Genomic DNA, 20,712 nt, shown 5'->3' on the forward strand with positions numbered 1-20,712 from the left:
TTGTGAACCAATCCTCGATCAGGTTTCTGCTGCCATCCACGTTAAAATCACATCCAATCAGGTCATTCGGCTTATTTGCTTATTCCAGTCAGTCGTCGGCCATTGTCGGTTTCTTTTGTATGCCTTTCTCGTTCGGTGTGAAAAAGTTGTATTTGTGTCTGTTGTATTTATCGCGTTGTTAATTTACGGATACGCGTGGAAAGATTCCGCGAAGACGATCGACAAACAAGAAGATCGAACTAGACGATTGTCGCGGATCGGAAAAGCGCGTCGCGCATAAATACGTGCGAGATCTTGGCACGCATTTTGACGAATAAAACGAAGTAAAGAGCGAGAGCGAGAACACAGAAGTGCAAAAATGTCAGAGATCGACGCGAAAGTGAACATGTCGCTCGGTAAGTGGCCAGAGTCTCAAAACTCTAATGATTTTGCCAGTAATCCTGGGTGAGCGTACGGCTCCGCAGTCCTCCCAATGATGAGCGATGAAATGGCGTCGCCATGCGTATACGTGTGCCCGTATGAGTATCTGCATTTGTTTTATCATTCCGCATCTCGGTTCCCGTTTCTTCAAGGACAGCGAAGACAATACGAAAAAGTACATCGAGTAAGAAACAGCGGGATGGTTTCTACGATCGATCGACGCAGCGGCGTATTAATGTATTAAGCGAAAGCATAACAGGATTGCGAAACAGAAGATATTCTTATTCTTAAAGGAGGAAGAGAGATAGGGCGAAGGGGACAGCCACAATTTTTCATCCTCGTTGCTTTTACGTAACTGTAATCTTATTTCGCCGATTACTTATTAATCGCGATTGCTCTTGTTCGACCCTGGAAGGAAGAAAGGAATTTTCAGTAGAACATGAAGTGTTGCCAGAAATTCTTCATTCGACTTAATTATGATTGCTCGTAATTTGTTTGGCCCTCAGGAAGAAAAGTGTTTACGAACAAGCCCATAGGAAATTTGAGTAAGATATCAAACGGTTATTTGATAAACCGCCAAAAATTTCTTATGCAAAAGGAGAACGTACGATGTCTACGATCAAGAAATGAAACCAAGATATGTCAGGAATGTCTTGGAATGGCTCTGCACCCGGATTAAAACATGGTGAAACCTTACACCATTTGCGTCTGCTACACTTCTTAACAGTAGATCCCGATTGCACAGACCTATTCATTATCGCATTAATTAATGCACACGTACGATTAATTTCTCTTTTGTACACAGTCTGCGGACTAATATCGCATCGTCACATTGGAATAGTATTTCCAACATTTCCAATAATTTTTGAGAATATTTTGATACTTCTAAATTATGATCTTGCTGCAACTTTCGACAATAAACTTTCGTGATACCGTTTTGGAGACAAAGTTGCAAAATTACAGCGAAGCATAGGCATGCCGAATGATTCGTTCTCATTTGGCAAGAATTATTACTGAAGCATGATGTCCTGATATCTCGGATATCATAATCTCGCTTTGATGCATTCCGAGAAAACAACGATGAGCGAAACGGGGACACTGAACAATCTGAAGAAGCAGCTGTGCCAAGCGTGTCGCGACCGTGACTCATCTCACTTTCTCATAGAACGAGCGCAGGCTTGCGCAATTTCGTATTTTTATCCATTGCATCCTCGGCAACTTTTAGTAGCGGGCGAACATGGCGCGACACAGTGCGCCAAATATGGAAAATGATACATGCTGACGCGATCTGTTTATACGGCGATAAGAAGCTTATATAACAAGAGCACGGCGAAGAATGAGATTAAGTTGGTTTTTGTTCCGCTCTTATCAGTATGACGTATATGAAAGAATTCGGTGGAATAAATTAAAGCTAAATGCGAATTATGCTTCACCTTGAGGAGAAAGTGTGTGTGGGAGACTATACAAAATTGTATTCGCAGTATATTGACGATGTGTTAAATAATTTACTGGCAATCTCCGAAAATGCAGATACTCTATACGCAAGCTGGTTTTAATAATGTGCCAATAAAGTGCGCAATCCAATGCTGGCAAATGATACTCCTGAGGGATAGAATACGTTTATGAACGATTTATTTGTATGATTAAAATTCGCAAGGCAAATATTTATATGGGGTTCTTAAAAGTCTTCTGAAATGCAATAATGAAGGAGGTAACGATCAAATGGAAGAATTTGCAAGAAGAATTACTACTGGTTCGACCTAATATCTTGTAAAAGTAGTGGAATACAGTAAACACAACTCGCAAGAAGTATAATGTAGAAATTTCTGCGTGCAAGGAGCAACGTCACGAATAAGTGGAGAATCACGAACTTGAATCATCGTTTTTCCCTGCTTGCACACTATTTCAAAGTGATCCATAATGCCGCAAATGGGGATATAAATAAATAAACATTAAAGATAAAGAAAAGCCATGCAAAAAAACTTAATTATGAATAAATATTTTAAGTGTTCTTTTCGAAAACGTTAATTGTCTTGAATAAGGTTACATAGATACTAATTTGGTTTTATTCAAAATTTTGATTATATTTTTTGTTTTAAACAATTGAATTTTTATATACTTTTGATTAATTAAAGGTATCGATATAATTTTTATAATTTTTTTTTTGTGTCTATAAATTTATATTCTTGATACATTAACTTTCACATTATGATTTTGTACAAATGGAGCGGATAGTGATTCCAGAAATGACAGTTAATTTAGCAATTATAATTTTTTACGTTTAATTTTATCGTAACAAGTCATATATATAATATACTTATCATAAAAGAATATATCTATGAAGATTATATTCTATATATATTTTATGTTGCATACACAGATATTTTTACAGGCAAAGATTTTTGGGATTACAAATACGATGATATTTTTGTCTCACACCAATATGCGTACATGCATTAAAGTGTGATAATTTTTAATATCAAATATTTATTTGCGAAATTGCACTTCTCTTTTGGAATCATATCTGTGCCAAGATCTGATGTTTCGAGTTAAACTTGCGCAAATATTAGATCCCACAACTGCACATTTGCCGTGCCCGTGCGCTCATTAAACGTTGCGCGTTTTCTTCCTTTTAAGATGAGATCATAAAATTGGGAAAAAAGGAGAAAAAGAAAAAGAATGCTGTGAATGGAAAACCTGGCGGTGCCAAGCGCAACCGCGGCACCATGCGAGGCAGGACCGGGTTTAGAGGAAGAGGAAATACGAGAATTAATAAACGCAATGTCGGGACTGCCGTGAAGAAACATCCGCAGCAACAGACTTGGCAGCGCAATGCGAATAACGCGACTAACGCTCGCGCTGGCTTCGCTAAGAATCGATTCAAGAAAAATGGCAATCTCGCGAGATCGCGCAGCAACTTGAGTTTGAATCAGAAGCCGAACGCGAGAGGCGCATTCAACGTGCGCCGTACCAGAGGCAGCAGATTCGGGTTGACTCGCAGCAGAAGCCGAACAAACCTGACGTTTAATCAGGGCGGCTTCTTCACGAACAACAAGAGCCCGTTGAAGAGAACGAACAGCTTGCCTAATTTACGTGATCCGAACTCTGTCCACAATCGTCTGGGATACCAGAGTCCCGCTCAGATTGCCTATCGAAATCGCGTGAAACGAGCGAAGCAGCTGCTGCTACAAAGACAGACTCAGAGGCTGGGCATGCAAAATCATTTCAGAGTGAGTTGGATATCATATAAATGTTTTTTAAGCAATATAGATAATAAAGTACTGCTGATACACATGTGAATTTCTTATACAGATGGCGCAGACTGGACAGAAGACTCTACTCTCGATGCAACCGACAACTTTGGGAAGACAACAGATATTAACGTCGCAGCGTCGTTTCACAACTGGCGGACTGCGTTCCGATCAAATCGCTCGTGCACAGAGGCGGGCGCAATATGAGCAAAAATTGATGAGGATGAAGTAAATTACTATTTACATACTGTTGTTAAATTATATTAATTCTATAAGTCGACTATAACTTTCTATGCGGTCATAAATGTTCCATTTTTCTGCTTTTAATTTTATATTCAAGTTCATTCGCAACTTTTTGATAGAGGAATAAGAGATCATTTCCCTTGTACGCAATAAAATGCAATGTTGCAGCACTGCCCAATTGACTCCGAGTCCGAATGTCAATTTCATGTGCACGCTAGGAAGTGAATACACGCCTACCGCCACGCGTCAACGACCTCTCACTCTAATACAAAGTCGAAATCCCGCGACTATCGGTGGTGCGCCGAGAGTATTATCTAGAGGACGATCACCATACAGACAGAGTACGCAGGCTTTGAATATGGTAAGAATTCTTCAAGTTTTTCTATTTAGGGTTTTTTTTTCGAATATGAATAATTGATATCTTGTTATTTTTCAGACTGTTCGAGCACCGTTATTTAACCGGCAGCGTTCGAGATCAAGATCGCGATCACGCTCGCGCACACGTAATAACACTACCACGTCCGATTCCAGCGGGGATGTCGACGATCGTAGTTTCAGCGAAATTATGTTTGGCCTGTCGGGGAACCTCGGCGTTACGGGTCGAACCCTTAACGATCGGTTTAGCTTTTAAGCGGTAGTATCGCAAACTTAACTTTATATAATTTAAATTTATTGATATTTTACTGATGATTTCGCCGGTAATGTTGGAAAGGATAAAAAAATTTATTTTAACAATGTAGACAACGCGACAACATTATTGATCTTTCCTCTTTTGTTAGAAATATATAAGCATTATTATTAATGACAAGTGCGCAACGCATTAATTAACATTCTCACAAATATTTTGCTTATTTTACGCAAAAGCTTATTCGAAATACAGTTTCTTAACATTTGCACTGTTAATGTGTGTACAAACTATTTGTAGAATATATTTTGAGATGTACTATCACACCTTCATGAAGAATGTATGATGGTACGAATAATATGAGGTGTGCGCGCGTGATTATAATCTGTCACGATTAAATCATTATATATATTTTTTTTTATCTAAACATATCTTAAAATCCGAATTATTTCTACAAAAAATGGCTACACACTTTATAATAATTTATCATGATTTAGAATAATTATTAGCACAAAAAATCTCTAATGATAAGAACGGAAAAAACAAAATTGATAACGATGCCACACACGATAGTTTCACAACTGCTTGTTGGTAAACGTCTATGCAAAGTCCAATTGACATGCTGACTGTTAATTGCGAGTTGAAGAAATTTCACTTTTTTGCCGTGCAATAATTTTTGCATAAAGTATCTTTTGATTAAATAGAATATAATTGAAGAATTAAATATCTAGTGCAGAGTTGTGATTTATTGATAAATTTTGATATAAAAGTAAAATCGTTTTCAACATACGCTAGATACATTGAATATGTAATATAGACTTCATCTTTTGAAATGTATTTTCTTTTGCTTTAAGAAATATACAAATACTGACAATTCGCTACTTGTTCTTATTTTTATAAATCGCTTATAAATTATAATATTTTTATAATAGCGTTTTAGGTAGTCTCTAAAATTTAAATAAAATATTCATATTTGTGTTTACATAATCTAGAATTTACTCGTGCAAACATCTTTCTCATCTTTAGTAGAAACTAGGTTTTAACTTTTTATTTTGTAAAACTATAAAATGTAATGCAATGAACACACATGTTACACTCGCATACAGACAGGATATTTAATTTTTATTTTATATATGATTATACATAAGATTAAATAAACATAGGTTACAAATTTTTTCATGAACATGTTAAAAACATTTTTATGTTACACATCATTATTGTCTGTAGTTTTAGCTGAGTCGTTAATTTTATGCCGTCGACTTTGTTACTGTCTTCGAAGAATATGCGCATGTTTTTAATCATGCAGGTTTAAAATACTGCTTCAAGAAGTGATAATAACGTGGATGTTATTTTTAAAATGAGCATAGAGTCGATTGAATATCATCCGAGTATATGAATCGTAGCGGACTTATCGCCGTTGCAATAAAAATGAATCAAGCATAATATAACGCTCATTGCTTACTCCGTTCAGTGTCAGTCGAATGCGCATGAAGTGTTCTCGTAAGTGTCTTAAATTAAAATTACTTATACGATGTAGATATTTGCAAAGGGAAAATTCTCTTACGAAATTTAAATGATATATTTATTAATAATTTTATAGGATATTTTATATATTGTGTGTGTGGGTGTCAATATATAATGCATGTATAGGAGATATTATATATATGTAAAGGAGCCATCACTAATTGTCACTATGTCATTTGTGATGTCTTTAGTAAGAACATGTTCTCAGAAAATAAACAAGCAGGTAAAGTTATATTTCGTGATAGATTACTTTTCACGTTAAAATTACAGTATGTATGCAGACGATGCATTTATCTGCAAATATTGTTCACACAAAGTATTTTACTTTATGTAGCTATTTGCATGCAAAGCTCCAGTCGTTAAACAACTGGTGCGAAATTTAGAAGTGCACGAGCACGTTGCGTATACTTTATTGAAAAAAGCTGGCATTCCCATTCCGTCTTTCGGGGTGGCAAAATCGCCCAACGAAGTCTCCAGTCTGGTCAAGAATTTGGGAACCAAGGATATCGTGGTGAAGGCGCAAGTTCTAGCTGGCGGTAGAGGAAAAGGACATTTTAAGGATAGCGATGTCAGCGGCGTTGTTATGTGCGAGTACGCAATACACAAACAGAAATTGATAAGAAAACGATTATAACATAAAAGAGAATCGAAGATAATAATCTTTTCTGTTTATAGGCCCGAGCAAGCGGAGGAACTGGCTGCTCATATGATCGGGAAATCGCTCATAACTAAACAGACGAGTGCAGCTGGAAAAATATGTAACTCCGTGATGGTAACGGCGCGCATGTTTCCACGTAAAGAGTATTACATAGCAGTGATGTTGGAACGTGCTTTCGATGTACGTAAAAAATTGTCTTCATCCATTCATTGTTATTTTCATCCATTAGAAATACGTCAAACTAATATTTTCACTATTATTTCAGGGTCCCGTGATAATTGTTTCTAAACAAGGCGGTGTGAACATCGAGGAAATCGCTGCCCAAAATCCCGAAGCCGTGACTTATGTACCTGTCGACATAAACAAAGGCTTGACATCCGAGCAAGCGAGTAGTATTGCCAACAACCTGGATCTTACAGGAAATAGCAAGGAAATCGCGTCGATTGTCATTTATAATCTCTACGAATTATTCGTCGAAAAAGATGCTTTGCTCCTCGAGATTAATCCGTTCGCGGAGGACATTTGCGGCGAATGTGAGTTGCAATACACAAGAGCGTAATAGGTATTTTTAAATAATAATAAACGATACATTCGATCGTCGTAGATTACGCTCTAGATTGCAAATGTAAGTTCGACGACAGTGCCGAGTATCGGCAGAAGGAATTGTTTGCGTTAAAGGATGTAACGCAGATGGATCCAAAGGAAGTCGAGGCTGAAAAATATGATTTAAATTATATAGCTTTGGAGGGAAATATCGGTTGTATGGTAAATGGAGCTGGCTTAGCTATGGCGACTATGGATATTATAAAGCTTTATGGCGGTGCACCAGCAAATTTCTTGGATGTTGGTGGCACGGCTACAATAGAGACTGTGCGAGAAGGTTTTAAAATATTGTCATCGGATCCCAATGTAAATGTCGCCGAAATTAAGTTGGATTAAATAATAAGATAATGACTGATAATCGACCGATAATGTCTGTTTTTCCAGGTGGATGCTATTTTAGTGAATATCTTTGGTGGTATAATGAGATGCGATATAATCGCTCAAGGAATCATCGATGCTTTCAAACAATTAAACTTGCAATTACCTGTAATTGTCCGATTACAGGTAATTATTTTTAAAATGTATATTGTATGTGTAGCTGTTAACATCATTTTCTTCTTCTTTCATGATTCTTATTTCTTTGTAGGGCACTAATGTGAATAAAGCTAAACAATTAATACTAGATGCTAAACTAAAAGTGATTTCCGTGGATGATTTTGCTGAAGCAGCCGAAATATCTGTCAAGCTGGCATCGATAATGAATCTTGCGAAGTCTTTGGACTTAGATATTGCTTTCAGTGCTAAATCACCAGAGAAGAAGAAAGATAAGGGAAAAAAGAAGTAAAATCATTAGAAAATATCTATTGGAACAATTTATAAAATATTTTACATTTGTGTGCTATGAAATATACATATGTTTTTATACGTAAGTATGTTACAAATTCTTATTTTATATATGAATGTAGGAAATAATAAAAGAGCTGCAACATTTAAAAAACAGCGGTACATTTATTGTCTAAATATATTCATATACAAAAGTTAAAATTTAAAAATTGCAATAAATTATATTATTTATCAGGGTTCTATATATATAATCTTGACTAAGTAAAGTTGGAATCTTGGCTAAGTCCACTAAATCTGATTCTTTTTCTTTTTCCGCTGTATATCATATTTTCAAAGATTAATAAAATATAGGAAACAGAAAAACATTATCAAGAGCATTTGAATTTTTCTGCATAAATTTGATAGATGCAAAATCTTTCGTATCGTCTTGACTTATCATCGGAACTAATCGTGCATTCGGTGCTACGAGATTGTTGATTTCTCCGCGAGGGAAATATCAAGTTAGGTGGAGTCCATGAGAGCAAATTCGCACTTGGCAGTCTACGGCTGTCGCTTAAGCAAAGATGGCTACCATGTTGTCGCGGGTGATCACACTCGCGGAGAGTCTCGGCCGATTGAACGGTCCTAAGGTATGTCAAGTTGGCGGAGTTTCGTTGTTCGTACACCGTAATCGCGTATTCGACATGATTTCATAAACGCGCAAAGTATCATGACAATCATAATGATAATTTTGTTGGGAAGGAAAAAAGACGGAAACGGGAACAAGTGCGAGTGAGACAAACAAGGGCGATCGCCATGTTAAACTGTCTGCTAAATTGAGCGCCAGGGTCGCAAATGATTCAAAGCCAAAGATCTCGAAGCAAAATGTTTTCTCAAAAACTCGACGTGACAGTTACGCAACTACGTGGAAAACTCCTTCACGTGTCGTCTTAGTGACGTTTCCGTTGACGGACGCGACATCCATTTTTGACATTCCGCGTTTGATTAATCGAATTATGCGTAAGGAGACATTTGAAATGATTGAGTGTCATTTAATGATGATTGTTATTCTATTTTTGGAAGGATTATTTGAATCTTTGAATCGCGCGATTAACAATTGACGAACGATATTTGCGCGCTGACGCATGAGAAATCGATCTTGTTGGAATTTGCTCTTGATAGAACGAGGCCTTGAAATAAAAAAATACGAGATACTTTGATGTTTTAGCTGATACTCACGTGTTTTAATTCTCAAAATTTAGATAATCAAAATTATATTTTTAATTCAAGAATGTATGAATATGTCAACTGAGAATGATCTTTGATCTTCATTCTTATTGTCGAATTCTTTGAAGAAAACTGATATATTTTTTCATAAATCATAAAATTCTGTAAATATAGAATTTGTTTTTGTTGAAATAACTCGTCAGGATCTGTTTTTTATTCTCATTATTCAAACTTTTTGATAATTACAATTATAATCTCCAATATTTAAAATATTTTATTTAATATTACTTAATATGCAAGACAATTAGCGAGAGATATCGATTATTTTATTCAAAAATTATTGAATTTGTAATTTTATTGGAGAAAAAATCGATTTTTAATTAATAAAGGAACTTGTTATTTAAAATTCTGTTACACAATTTGCTGCTGATAAAAGTGCCAAGCTATGCATAAAATGCTGTATACGATGCAATTATGTAGTTCATTGTCATTGTGTGTAGGATAGACCTTCAAATATATATTTATATTTAAACATTATTCACGATAAAGTGCCTGTCATAAAGTTCTAATTTGTGTATGTGATAACATTAAAAGAATATATCTATTAAATTAATCAAATGTGGGAATTATCACACACTAAGCTTATTACACTGTATTTCCACTTTCAGATATTGGCATGTAAAACCAACTTGGTGAAACAACCAACCAGAAATTTAAATGTACACGAACATATCAGCTACAGTTTACTCAATGAAGCTGGGGTGCCCACTCCTAAATTCGGCGTCGCCAAAACTCCCGATGAAGCGGCTAAATTTGCTGCCGACTTGAAAACGAAAGATATTGTTTTGAAGGCCCAGGTTCTCGCTGGCGGCAGAGGAAAAGGACACTTTAAAGGGACGAGCGTCAGTGGAGTGAAGATGTGTGAAACGTAATTATTGCACGTAGATAATTGTACACAATGTGTATTTCGATATATTGAGAAATACACTTATTGTGTCGTTTGCAGTCCAGAAGAAGCTAAAGCGTTAGCGAGTCAGATGCTAGGTAAGCTGCTAATTACGAAACAGACAGGTGAAGCTGGTAGGATATGCAATGCTGTGATGGTTACGCAACGTATGTTTCCTCGTAAAGAATACTACCTTGCTGTCATGATGGAAAGAGCCTTTGGTGTAAGTTACAAGAAGTTGTACGAAAGCATTGGGAGATTCTAAAAAGATTCTAATATATATATATTTTTTTTCAGGGTCCCGTCATAATAGCTTCCAGCCAAGGTGGAGTGAATATCGAGGAAGTTGCTGCTACGAATCCTACCGCTATCATGTATGAACCAATCGACATCAATAAAGGAATTACGAAAGAACAGGCCGAACGTATCGTTGACAAGCTCGGCCTTAATAATGTAAAGGATTACATTTCCAATATAATAATAAGTCTTTATCAAATGTTTCTTAAAAAGGATGCTCTTCTGCTGGAAGTGAATCCTCTCGCCGAAGACATTAATGGAAATTGTAGGTCTAATATATAATTAATTCTGAAAGTAACATTTTATAATTTATATTTGACTTTATATGCGTGCTGTTTTTACAGATTTTGCTCTGGACTGCAAGTGCCGGTTCGACGACAATGCCGAATTCAGGCAGAAGGAACTATTTGGTCTGCGAGATTGGACTCAAGAAGACTCTAAAGAAGTCGAAGCTGCAAAGTTTGATTTGAACTACATCGCATTGGACGGTAATATAGGTTGCATGGTGAATGGAGCTGGCTTGGCTATGGCTACGATGGATATTATAAAGTTGCATGGTGGTGAGCCAGCCAATTTCCTCGACGTTGGTGGCGGTGCGTCGGCTTCTGCAGTGAAAGAAGCATTTAAGATCATTACATCTGACCCAAGAGTAAGTGGTATAATACTCACTGTTTGTCTTTATGATTAAACATTCAATAATTTGTATTTTATCATTCGTATAATTATAATTTTGCAGGTTCACGCTCTGTTAGTTAATATTTTTGGTGGCATCATGAGATGCGATGTCATAGCAGAGGGTATTATCGCCGCGACCAAGGAACTCAGTTTGAAAATACCCGTCGTCGTCAGATTGCAGGTACGTCTTTGTCTCGCAAATAATTATGAATTGTGTAAAATATGCTTTGTAATTTTTTTTTCAGGGCACTAATGTGGATGAAGCTAAAGCTCTGATCGCGAATGCAGGTTTAAAAATCGTGCCAATTGATGATCTTGACGAAGCCGCCCGAGTCGCAGTGAAATTATCCACTATCGTCAAATTAGCACAATCCGAAAATCTCAGTGTAAATTTCGAGATACCTGCAATTTCATAGGTAGCGAAAAAATTGTATTTAATATGTTATTAAGTATATATTGATCGTATTAAATCGTTAAAAGATTTCGACAACGTCTGAAAGTAATAACTGCAGTAATAATTTCATATGCGTAATAACATATTCTCGTTAAGGCGTTCCAAATAACACTTCAAGTACAGTCTTTTGAATCTTTGTCGTAGAGAAAAAGAGAAAAAGAGAGAATGAATAAAATGGGATACCGTTTATTTTACAAACGCGTTATACTGCAAATTAATATTTGAAAAAAAAGAGCGAGCTGAGTATTATTAACGTGTACACTAACTTTTTTTCAATACAGATGTAAACATCGATAACGTACAGAACTGTGTGAAGTTACAAAGGTTCACATGATTCATCTTGGTTTGCTTTGTAAAGAATTTTGCGATCCAGTATTAAAAGATTAGCCTTTCTGGTACAAAGACAGGCTTTATCATTATTACAATCGATATTTTAATGCTATTGTTTTCATTATAGCGACAGATCAGTATGAATCACATTTTATGCGAATCATTCAAGCTACAGTTCTTTTGTACCGAACGTTATGTAATATAATATCTAAGCCAGCTTATGTGCAGACGTGTATCCTACATGTGTAGGTGTTTAAAAATGACAAACAGTACGTGATTATTGTTCAAGACAGAACCTTTCATATTTGCATAGTTATGAAATGTTGAAAGTAAAAGGCTTGTTTAGTCGAACATATATAAACATGTAAGTTATTTTGCGAAATTTCAATTTGTCTCCGCTCCTTTAATGAATAATGAAGTCCATGTATTATATCTTTTGGTAAAGTTAATATTAGAAAGAATGTTATACAATTATGCAAATAATTGTGGAACAAATTGTATATTCCCGTACATTATTATAATTCTGTAAATCTCCCAATAAATCTTATTAAATTGTACAGTCAAATCCTTCAAAAATTAATTATCTATTCCAGTTCAATTGAAATCTGGATTATTTTATCTGAGCTGCTCTCAAACTACTTTCACATTTGCTATGTAAATCATTTTTTTACATTTTAAATTGATTATTTATAAATAATATTTATTTATAGCCTGGCGCTAAATAATTAGAATATAGTAAATATATATATTTATAAATAATAAATGTTATTTATAAATAAATATATATATATATATATATTTAAATTAAAGAAATTATTTATTTGGGCTTTTTTAATTAACAAATTACATATTAAAAAATAGTTTTTTAGCCCAGAACTGGGTGTTGGTTGTTCAATAAAGAAAAGTTAACAATTAATTAATTCATACGTTTCGGCTCATTTTATTTGGCCATCTTCAGTGAACGATAATTAACAAAAAGAAAGTTACATAAAATTAATGAAAATACGTATATGCCGCAAGGTTATCGCATTTTGTTTACGAAATTCGGCCGTTGAAGCTAAGTCTTCCGAAGATGACCAAATAAAATGAGCCGAAACGTATGAATTAACTAATTGTTAACTTTTCTTCATTGAACAACCAACACCCAGTTCTGGGCTAAAAAAGCTATTTTTTAATATGTAATATATATATTTATTTTTATATCATGTTCGAATTATTTAGCGCGAGACAAATTTGAAATTTATTTTTTGGTTGATTTCAAAAATATCAATAACTATATAACTCCATTCGCTATAAATACATAAGTTCCAAAATAGTTGGAAAGTGATGTGCGAAATCAGAATAATAATAGAGCTTGGCAAAATATATTACGATATAAAATAATTCCTCCAACTCCAAGTTTCTATATCGAAAGTTGTTGTGGTCGATGAATCGCGTTAAAAATAGCAAAGAATGCATCTTAAACGAGCATTAATATTTCACGGAGATCTAAATATACGCACGCATACACATGCGTACGTACACACATCCGAGCACGTTCGAGCACATTTGCGATGCGGTTTATTGGTGGCTTATTGGTGCAGCAGGCTTCCTCGTGGCGACTTTAGGAACGCACGGTCGGTTACCGTCAAAATTTCGGCATCACATTGAGATGCTGCCGATAGTGGAGTTTCAGTAAAAAAGAAAAGCGCTGAGATCTTGGTTCGTACAACTTTTCACGGATTCGGTGCTGCATATTGTGCCACCGGGATCCGTTTGTTTTTCCTTTCTTTTTTTCGTTGCGTTACAAATACGCGCTCTAAACCATCGGAGCATACCGGAGTTGAACTGACCGTCGTCGAACCGGCTGTGAAAAAGCTCCGCAATCATGGCTAGTGTCTCCTATCAAATAGCGAATCTGCTGGAGAAGGTAATTATGTAATATATAATAATAGTTATCGGAAAAAATGTCATTTATCGTTCGATCGTTGTGCGAAATCTTATTTTGTTCAGCTATTTTTTTACGACATAACCTTATTACATCTCCCTTGGACTTGATTGGTTTTTCAGTTGAATACTCGTGCAAATGTGTTGTAAAAGAAGCGTTGATTTTAGTTATTTTGCATAATTTCTTACATGTAATATAATATAGTCTAAAGTGTTATATATATATATACATAATTATGGATACTGGTTATTATCACGCACTGTAATTTATCACACACAAAGTAATTTTTATTTAATTAGTTTTATCACAATGTGTAATTATAAATCTAATATTTTTAACTATTTTTTTTAGTAACGTATGTTTTGCTGCTGTATATATCTTTTACTCCTTTTCTTTTATTACTATATGGTAGTACTATAGTTATATTCTTTTATAGATGACGTCCAGCGATAAGGATTTCAGATTTATGGCTACTAATGATTTAATGAGTGAACTACAAAAAGACAGCATCAAATTAGATGATGATTCCGAGCGGAAAGTTGTAAAAATGCTTCTTAAATTATTGGAGGATAAAAATGGAGAAGTACAGAATCTTGCCGTCAAATGGTAGACTCCTTTGTCTAAATATTATGAAACAAATTATAGCATGTTTTTTATGTTATTTTTATAAATTATTTATGCATCTTACATACTAATTTTTTTAACTAATAGCCCAAGCTTATGTAAATTATTAACATGAACAAAATGGGGTTTATTATGCAATGTGAAAAATTGCAAATATTTGTCTCTTATTGTATTCGTGTACTTCTGTCTTTTATTGTATTCCAAGCATTTTTTGTGTCTGAAGATATAATTACAAAAATACGTACAATTTTAGTTTGGGCCCATTAGTTAACAAAGTAAAGGATTACCAAGTGGAAACTATCGTGGATGCTCTGTGTACCAACATGGTATCGGACAAGGAGCAGCTTCGCGATATTTCTAGCATCGGCTTAAAGACTGTTATTTCCGAGCTTCCCCTGGGTTGTAGTGCATTAGTGGCAAATGTTTGTAGACGTATTACAGGAAAATTAAGCAGTGCTATTGAAAAGGTAAATTATCTTTGCTTGACATTAGTGGAAACCAGGTCAATTTTTCTAATTAATAATATATTTGTATATAATGTATTTCCAGCAAGAGGATGTGTCTGTACAGCTCGAAGCTCTCGATATTGTTGCTGATTTACTATCTCGATTTGGCACTCTGCTCGTTACATTTCACTCTACAATTCTAGCTGCACTATTGCCACAGCTTTCCTCGCCGCGGCAAGCTGTTCGCAAGCGCACTATTGTAGCATTGAGCCATTTGTTGACATCTAGCAATAATTATTTATATAACAAATTGCTTGACCATCTTCTCGAGGGCCTTCAAACTCAAACGGCAAAGAATGTTATACGTACCTATATTCAATGCATCGCCTCTATCTGGTTGGTAATTTATATTATATTTGAATAATTTAACAGTGTCACGTGATTTAACTTGTACTTATTGCAGTCGACAAGCAGGTCATAGATTCGGTGAACAAATAGAACGTGTTATGCCACTGATCGTACAGTACAGTAACGAAGATGATGATGAATTGAGGGAATATTGTCTGCAAGCATTTGAGTCTTTTGTTTATAGATGTCCAAAAGAAATCACACCTCACATAAATAAAGTATGTAATTTCAATCCAATCTTACATTATACAGATATATTTTATGCGTCACTAAATAAAATTTTTGAACTTTTTAGATCATAGAGATTTGTTTAGTATATATTACATACGATCCAAATTACAATTATGACGACGATATCAACGATTATTCTGATGGAGAGGGTGCTGCGATGGAAGTAGAAGAAGACGGAGAGGAAGATGCGGAAGATGAATATTCTGACGACGATGACATGAGCTGGAAAGTACGTAGAGCGGCTGCCAAGTGTTTGGAAGCTGTTGTATCTAGTAGAAGAGAGTTGCTATCAGAACTTTACAAAGGGGTTTCGCCTGCGTTAATCGCTAGGTTTAAAGGCAAGTATCGATTTCTAAAATTGATTTACGAAGATGTGAAATACAGTAATAAAAATTCTTATTTAGTGATTAATACAATTCGTAATATTCACGAATTCATATAATATTGCAGAACGAGAAGAGAATGTTAAATCCGATATCTTTCACGCATATATCGCTTTATTGAGGCAAACCAGGCCAGCCACTGGAGTATCGCTCGATCCTGATGCGATGGAAGATGACGATGGACCGGTATCATTATTGCAGCAACAAGTACCGCTAATAATAAAAGCAGTTCATCGCCAAATGAAGGAAAAGAGCATTAAAACGAGACAAGATTGCTTCTCTCTGCTAAAAGAACTGGTTCTCGTTTTACCCGGCGCTTTGACTAATCACATCCCGGCATTAATCCCTGGCATACAATACTCTCTGGGAGACAAGAACTCTTCTTCCAACATGAAGATCGATACTTTAGCATTTGTGCACACGTTATTGGTGACGCATCAACCCGAAGCATTCCATGTTCACATGCCGGTCTTGGCACCTCCGATCATATTAGCTGTGGGAGATCCATTCTACAAGATCGCCGCCGAAGCGTTGCTCGTGTTGCAGCAGCTCGTACAAGTAATCAGACCTCATGGTGAGTCATATTTAATTTGGCAATTTCTGTTATTTAATTTTTACATATCGATATAGAAACGGTGACAGATTTTTCGACGCTTACAGATAAACCTTTTTATCGCGGCTTCACTTCGTTGTCCAACGAAATATATCACTGTACGCTGATGAGGCTCAAAACGGCGGACATAGACCAGGAGGTGAAGGAGAGAGCTATCGCCTGTATGGGACAGATCCTCGCGCACTTCGGCGACACTCTATCGGACAAATTACACGTATGCTTGCCCATTTTCTTGGACAGGCTGCGCAATGAGATAACCAGGCTCACCACTGTCAAGGCTCTAACTTGCATAGCTGCATCTCCACTCAGAGTCGATCTGCAACCTATCATGGTAAATGTTTAAAGCACAGTTATGTGCGTTAAGAAAACTTGTGCAGTCTCCTCGCTACAAGACACTTGCTTTTTATAGGAAGAGGCAATACCTATTCTTGGATCTTTCTTAAGGAAAAATCAACGGGCTTTGAAACTTTCCTCTCTTCCTCTCCTGGATACACTGGTGTGCAATTACAGTTCAGCTTTGCACCCAGATTTACTTGATAAGGTAATGGAGTATTTGCATACGCATAATGCGTAAAGTGAGCCGTCCTATCATTCCGATAACAATCATTATTATGTCATAATCATTTCCGATTATTTCTGCAGGTCACCGCGGAGCTACCCGCGCTATTGAATGAGTCAGATCTGCATATTGCGCAGTTGACGCTAAATCTTCTTACCACCATTGCAAAATTACATCCAGCTGCTCTCACCAGGGTTTCCGATCATATCTTGCCAGAAATACTCGTCCTGGTGAAATCACCGCTTCTTCAAGGTACGTGGTTCTGCTTTGTAAAAAAAAATTATGCAAATTAAATATCTCAAAATAAACTTGCAACGATTCTCTGCCCAACAGGTGTTGCATTAAATTCAATGCTCGAATTTTTCCAAGCCTTGGTACAGGCGAATTTGCCGGGTCTCGGGTACAGAGATCTGCTCGCAATGCTAATAGTGCCGGTCACACAATCCGTACTCCACAAACAGGCTTATCACTCGCTCGCAAAGTGTGCAGCTGCACTCACAATCACGTGGCACGAAGAGGCGCAGTGCATCGTGCAGCAGTTACTGAAGGACGTTCAAAATCCATCGGACATTCAGAATGTCGCACAACACATATTCGCCCTACTGGTCATCGGCGAGATCGGAAGACACGTGTAAGTGAACAGTGTAGATCTTTTTGTGACCAGCCTTGTAAAAAAAAATAATTACAAGCTCCAATTTTACAGGGACCTGAGTGGAATTAATTCGCTGAAACACACAATTCTAAATTCATTCTCGTCTCACTCGGAAGAGGTGAAATCTGCGGCCAGTTATACTTTGGGAAATATCGCGATTGGAAATCTCCCCGAATATCTGCCTTTCATACTTCAAGAGATTGAGGCACAGCCTAAACGGCAGTATCTACTTTTACACTCGCTGAAGGAGGTAAAGATTGTCGTACAATCGCGTCAATTCGAAATTCGTCAAAATAGATATAGAGATATAAATAAATATAAGTATAAAATTATTTCTAAGCGAGATTTCCTTTTTTTTTCCAGATAATCACGAGCCAATCGGCTAGCCCATCTGGCGTGTCACACTTGCAGAATTTCGTGCCTTCGATCTGGATGCTCTTGTACAGGCATTGCGAATGTACAGAAGAGGGTACCCGTAATGTCGTGGCCGAATGTCTCGGTAAATTGACGTTGATCGATCCCGCTACTCTATTGCCAAGATTACAAGAATCTCTCAAGTCGCCATCGGCGCTCATGAGAACAACAACGGTCACTGCGGTCAAATTCACCATTTCCGATCAGGTATTTTACATAATAATCACATCAGTCGTGCATATATCGCGCATGTTTAATACTATATGCATTACAGCCACAACCGATCGATGTCATGCTGAAACAATGTATGGGCAATTTCTTAGTCGCTTTGGAGGATCCTGATCTCAACGTGCGAAGGGTAGCGTTAGTCGCGTTCAATTCCGCGGCGCATAACAAACCTATGCTGATAAGAGATCTGTTGGACGTGGTGTTACCGCATCTTTACACGGAAACTAAGATCAAGGTTAGTTAAAATTGACATTCGGAGCTTGATTTTAAATTTGAAAGTGAGTTCAAGTTAACTCGAAGTTATAACATGACGAATTTACTTTATTCAGAAAGAGCTAATAAGGGAAGTTGAGATGGGCCCATTCAAGCACACAGTAGACGATGGATTGGATCTTCGCAAGGCTGCATTTGAATGCATGTACACTTTGCTGGATTCGTGTCTCGACAGACTGGACGTTTTCGAGTTCCTCAATCACGTGGAGAACGGACTCAGAGACCATTACGATATTAAAATGCTGACCTACCTAATGACAGCACGACTCGCGCAATTGTGTCCGACCGCGGTCTTACAAAGTGAGTATTGCGCTCTCGCTCGTTCGTTTATATCATATATATTAATATTTTGAGATTGTATCGATATCTACTCTAAATATTGAAGAACGTCCGTCTAATATTTACCTAAAATAATCCTAATATTTATTATTCAGGGTTGGAGCGACTAGTGGAGCCTTTGAAGAATACTTGCACAATGAAAGTAAAGGCAAACTCGGTGAAGCAAGAATATGAGAAGCAAGACGAATTGAAACGCTCTGCGCTGCGAGCTGTTGCAGCGTTACTAACTATTCCTGATGCAGGTGTGTGGAATTATTGTTCAATAATAGTAGATAAATGAATTTGAATGAAATTAAATTAGGCGAAAATAATTTTAATTTAATTAACCTAAAAGTTACGACATATATTTATTTGCAGATAAAAATCCATCATTGAGCGAATTTGTCGCGCAGATCAAAGCCACGCCGGAACTGCAGCCGCTCTTTGAGATAATACAGAAGGATTGTACTGGCAGTAATGTGAACGAAACAAACGCGATGGATCAGAGCTAAAAGTAATTAACATAATTCTTTTTTTGTATTTCTCTAGATCGCCATGGGGCATCGTGATCATACTCTATCTATAGTTTATTTCTACATATTATTTTTTCATTATTATATCTCCGATTTGAACGTAGTTTCTAATAAATGTCAGTTAATGTAGCACATCGTGTGTAAATTTAAACAAAAATATATTTACCGGCAGTAATCATTTTATCACTACAAATGTATTTCTTCTTTCAGTAGATCAATCTGCGTATAATTATTAAAATAAGAAATCCTTCATTACTCGGTTTCACGCAAGACAGAACTGACGAAGAAAAGGCTCGAGAAAGAACGACTGCAAAAGAGAGATAGAAATAGCCGTTCACCAGCGCCGAACGTTTAAACATTCGTGTCATTCGTTTAGAGTGCAATCCATAACTTATACGTGTATACACATTCATCATGTTTCTCATTTGGGTGACCCACATAAGCAGCTCTTAAAATAAATTTATTAACATGGCTGCGCGTACTTTCTCTTTACAAATTGTGTTACCCTTTAATTTGTCGGCGAAAAGAGCGTTAATTAATAATATCTAACCAACAATGATTTGCAACAATTTTGTATGTGTTATATAAATATATATGTATATATGGATGTGTGATTGAGAGCTATCTCAACACACATAAACATATATATGCATATACATGAAATAAAAATTCAGAAACAATAAGAAATGATCAATTTATAGCACTTCGTTGCATTAGAATGTAACTATAAATAGATAGCGATCAGAGGAATAACTCTGAATTGGCTAGCATTTGGTTGATTTGCGATCGACAGCCTCTATATACAATGACTAACAGTGTCTGGTGGTGCACTGACTGACGGCATCGCATAAAATTTCTCCTGGCCGCGTTGGAGCGCAAACAAACGAGTGACGAATAATTATTACATCACTGTAATGAATTCCTTGATGTACTTGATCACTGGACGTTGCATAATTCAATAATTACTGATAACGTACTATTAGACTTTATCTATCAGATTACTATATCATTTGGTGATAATATGAACTATATTTAACGTGACATTGACACACCTAAACCGTACGCGTTAGTGTAGCGAAAAAAAGAGT

At 36.3% G+C, this 20,712-nt stretch overlaps 3 protein-coding genes across 7 annotated transcripts; all 3 read left to right on the forward strand.

Annotated features, from left to right (window-relative positions):
- Positions 1-84: 84 nt before the first annotated feature.
- Positions 85-5,413, forward strand: LOC105679644 (uncharacterized). Of its 3 annotated transcripts, none has more exons than XM_012379794.2 (5): positions 85-395; positions 3,058-3,650; positions 3,733-3,899; positions 4,083-4,275; positions 4,351-5,413. In XM_012379794.2, exons 1-5 carry the CDS (start codon positions 359-361, stop codon positions 4,543-4,545), a joined length of 1,185 nt encoding a protein of 394 aa, XP_012235217.1. In that variant the 5' UTR covers positions 85-358; the 3' UTR covers positions 4,546-5,413. The 3 variants fall into 3 exon arrangements, with proteins under 3 accessions (XP_012235217.1, XP_012235218.1, XP_012235219.1); XM_012379795.2 differs by lacking the exon at positions 85-395 and adding an exon at positions 402-2,173; XM_012379796.2 differs by lacking the exon at positions 85-395 and adding an exon at positions 402-1,766.
- A 287-nt stretch (positions 5,414-5,700) lies between these two features.
- Positions 5,701-12,580, forward strand: LOC105679623 (uncharacterized). The gene is made up of 14 exons (XM_067347863.1): positions 5,701-6,286; positions 6,398-6,654; positions 6,739-6,901; positions 6,987-7,254; positions 7,326-7,630; positions 7,709-7,828; positions 7,911-8,106; positions 8,666-8,736; positions 9,982-10,241; positions 10,320-10,482; positions 10,557-10,821; positions 10,901-11,205; positions 11,293-11,412; positions 11,477-12,580. Exons 1-14 carry the CDS (start codon positions 6,182-6,184, stop codon positions 11,645-11,647), a joined length of 2,769 nt encoding a protein of 922 aa, XP_067203964.1. The 5' UTR covers positions 5,701-6,181; the 3' UTR covers positions 11,648-12,580.
- A 1,020-nt stretch (positions 12,581-13,600) lies between these two features.
- On the forward strand, positions 13,601-20,097 carry Cand1 (Cullin-associated and neddylation-dissociated 1). Of its 3 annotated transcripts, none has more exons than XM_067361137.1 (18): positions 13,601-13,924; positions 14,379-14,548; positions 14,820-15,033; positions 15,116-15,408; positions 15,476-15,638; positions 15,716-15,989; positions 16,102-16,608; positions 16,695-16,978; positions 17,057-17,188; positions 17,290-17,458; positions 17,540-17,837; positions 17,910-18,108; positions 18,222-18,479; positions 18,547-18,735; positions 18,830-19,073; positions 19,208-19,354; positions 19,470-19,605; positions 19,838-20,097. In XM_067361137.1, exons 1-17 carry the CDS (start codon positions 13,883-13,885, stop codon positions 19,601-19,603), a joined length of 3,717 nt encoding a protein of 1,238 aa, XP_067217238.1. In that variant the 5' UTR covers positions 13,601-13,882; the 3' UTR covers positions 19,604-19,605; positions 19,838-20,097. The 3 variants fall into 3 exon arrangements, with proteins under 3 accessions (XP_067217238.1, XP_012235572.1, XP_012235571.1); XM_012380148.2 differs by having other exon boundaries at positions 13,602-13,924; positions 19,835-20,097; XM_012380149.2 differs by lacking the exon at positions 19,838-20,097 and having other exon boundaries at positions 19,470-19,817.
- The last annotated feature ends 615 nt before the right edge of the window (positions 20,098-20,712 follow it).

The sequence above is a fragment of the Linepithema humile genome, chromosome 1, assembly GCF_040581485.1.
Source record: "Linepithema humile isolate Giens D197 chromosome 1, Lhum_UNIL_v1.0, whole genome shotgun sequence".
Lineage (NCBI taxonomy): Eukaryota > Metazoa > Arthropoda > Insecta > Hymenoptera > Formicidae > Linepithema > Linepithema humile.